The sequence below is a fragment of the Corapipo altera genome, unplaced genomic scaffold, assembly GCF_003945725.1.
Source record: "Corapipo altera isolate COAL_440 unplaced genomic scaffold, ASM394572v1 57971, whole genome shotgun sequence".
NCBI classification, from domain to species: domain Eukaryota; kingdom Metazoa; phylum Chordata; class Aves; order Passeriformes; family Pipridae; genus Corapipo; species Corapipo altera.
In genome coordinates, this window is record NW_020886474.1 from 3,152 (window position 1) to 5,600 (window position 2,449).

General features: G+C 53.7%; 1 protein-coding gene across 1 annotated transcript in view; it reads left to right on the forward strand.

Moving 5' to 3' along the window:
• LOC113941213 (papilin-like) overlaps window positions 1-2,127 on the forward strand; it is a 4,945-nt gene extending 2,818 nt beyond the window's left edge. The window contains exon 3 of the mRNA XM_027632373.1: window positions 1,682-2,127. Coding sequence (XP_027488174.1) covers window positions 1,682-2,127 — 446 coding nt within the window. The remainder of the gene's footprint in view (window positions 1-1,681) is intronic.
• The last annotated feature ends 322 nt before the right edge of the window (window positions 2,128-2,449 follow it).

Genomic DNA, 2,449 nt, shown 5'->3' on the forward strand with positions numbered 1-2,449 from the left:
GCAGGAGAAGAGAATCCATCCCAAAGATGTACAACCAGAAAAAAAAAACAGGATTCAAAATTGAAGGATTGGTTCAAAAATTCTGCTCCCAGGTCCTGAAGGGTTTTGGAGCTGAGGAGTGGAAATCCAGAGGGATCCAAAGTTTCGGTGGTCAGGAGGGTGTTTTCATCCCATCCCATTCCCACCAGGAAAATCCGCAGGGAGAGTCCTCCAGGGACTTGCCCAAATCCAAGCATTCCTCCTCCTCCCAGGATTCAGGGATTAATCTCCTCCTTGCAAAGGTTACAGGCGTTGCAGGGGTGGGTTATTCCCACCGGGAATGTGCTGCTGGATTCCCTCCTTGGGCCTTGCTTCCCCTTTTTCCTCTGCCAACCCCATTTCTTTGGGATCAGGTGGGGCTGTGGAACCCTAAATGGTGGATCCCTAAAACATACCCACATGTTTTCCTGGGAAAACGGGATTGGCAGAGCGTGACCTTTTCCCAGAACCAACTCCACATATTTTCCTGGGAAAACAGGGCTGGCAGAGAGTATGGCCTTTTCCCAACTCCACATATTTTCCTGGGAAAACGGGGCTGGCAGAGCGTGGCCTTTTCCCAACTCCACATATTTTCCTGGGAAAATGGGGCTGGCAGAGTGTGGCCTTTTCCCAACTCCACACATTTTCCTGGGAAAACAGGGCTGGCAGAGAGTGTGGCCTTTTCCCAACTCCACATATTTTCCTGGGAAAATGGGGCTGGCAGAGAGTGTGGCCTTTTCCCACAACCAACCCCACACATTTTCCTGAGAAAACGGGGCTGGCAGAGAGCGTGGCCTTTTCCCAACTCCACATGTTTTCCTAGGAAAACAGGGCTGGCAGAGAGTGTGGCCTTTTCCCAACTCCACATGTTTTCCTGGGAAAACGGGGCTGGGAGAGTGTGGCCTTTTCCCAACTCCACATATTTTCCTGGGAAAACAGGGCTGGCAGAGAGCGTGGCCTTTTCCCAACTCCACACGTTTTCCTGGGAAAACGGGGCTGGGAGAGTGTGGCCTTTTCCCAACTCCACACATTTTCCTGGGAAAACAGGGCTGGCAGAGAGTGTGGCCTTTTCCCAACTCCACATGTTTTCCTGGGAAAACGGGGCTGGGAGAGAGTGTGGCCTTTTCCCACAACCAATTCCACACATTTTCCTGAGAAAACGGGGCTGGCAGAGAGTGTGGCCTTTTCCCAACTCCACATGTTTTCCTGGGAAAACGGGGCTGGCAGAGCGTGACCTTTTCCCAACTCCACATATTTTCCTGGGAAAACGGGACTGGCAGAGCGTGGCCTTTTCCCAGCTCCACATATTTTCCTGGGAAAACGGGGCTGGGAGATTGTGGCCTTTTCCCAACTCCACATATTTTCCTGGGAAAACGGGACTGGCAGAGCGTGGCCTTTTCCCAGCTCCACATATTTTCCTGGGAAAACGGGGCTGGGAGAGTGTGGCCTTTTCCCAACTCCACACGTTTTCCTGGGAAAACAGGACTGGGAGTGTGGCCTTTTCCCAACTCCACATATTTTCCTGGGAAAACGGGGCTGGCAGAGAGCGTGGCCTTTTCCCAACTCCACATGTTTTCCTGGGAAAACGGGACTGGCAGAGAGCGCGGCCTTTTCCCACCTGGATCCGACATGTGAGTGGGATTTGGGGGGTTTCTTCCTGCAGCCTCCTGCCTACAGCCCATGGATGAGGGATCCTGCCAGGATTATTCCCTGCTCTGGTACTTCCACCCCGAGGCCAAGGCCTGCAGACCCTTCATTTTCGGGGGATGCCGAGGGAACGGGAATCGCTTCCCATCCCGGCGGGAATGCGAGCAGCACTGCGGAGCCTCGGCAGGTAAGGCAGCCCCACAACCCTCCAAATCCAGCCAGGAGGGAGGGAAAAGCAGGAAAACCTGGATCACCAAATGGGATCCTGGATCACCAACTGTGACCCAAGATCACCAAATGGTTTCCTGGATTACCAAATGGGATCCTGGATCACCAACTGTAGTCCTGGATCACCCAATGTATCTTGGATCACCAGCTGTGACCCTGGATCACCCAGTGGGATCTTGGATCGCCAAATGGGATCCTGGATCACCCAATGGGATCCCGGATCACCAGCTGTGACCCTGGGTCACCAAATGGGATCCTGAATCACCAAATGGGATCCTAGGTCATCCAATGGGATCCTGGATCAACCAGTGGAATCCTGGATTGCCAAATGGGTTCCTGGATCACCAAATGGATCTTGGAAAATCCCTCCATGGCCATCCCAACCATCCCACCCCAATTGCCTTGCGGGGCCTCACCGGGATCGGGATAATGCTTGGAGCAGTATCCCTAATTTCCAAGGGGCAACCACTTCCCATCCCGACAGGAATGCAAGTGGCACTGTGGAGCCTCGGCAGGTAAGGCAGCCCCTGGAGTTCTCCAAATCCAGCCAGGAGGG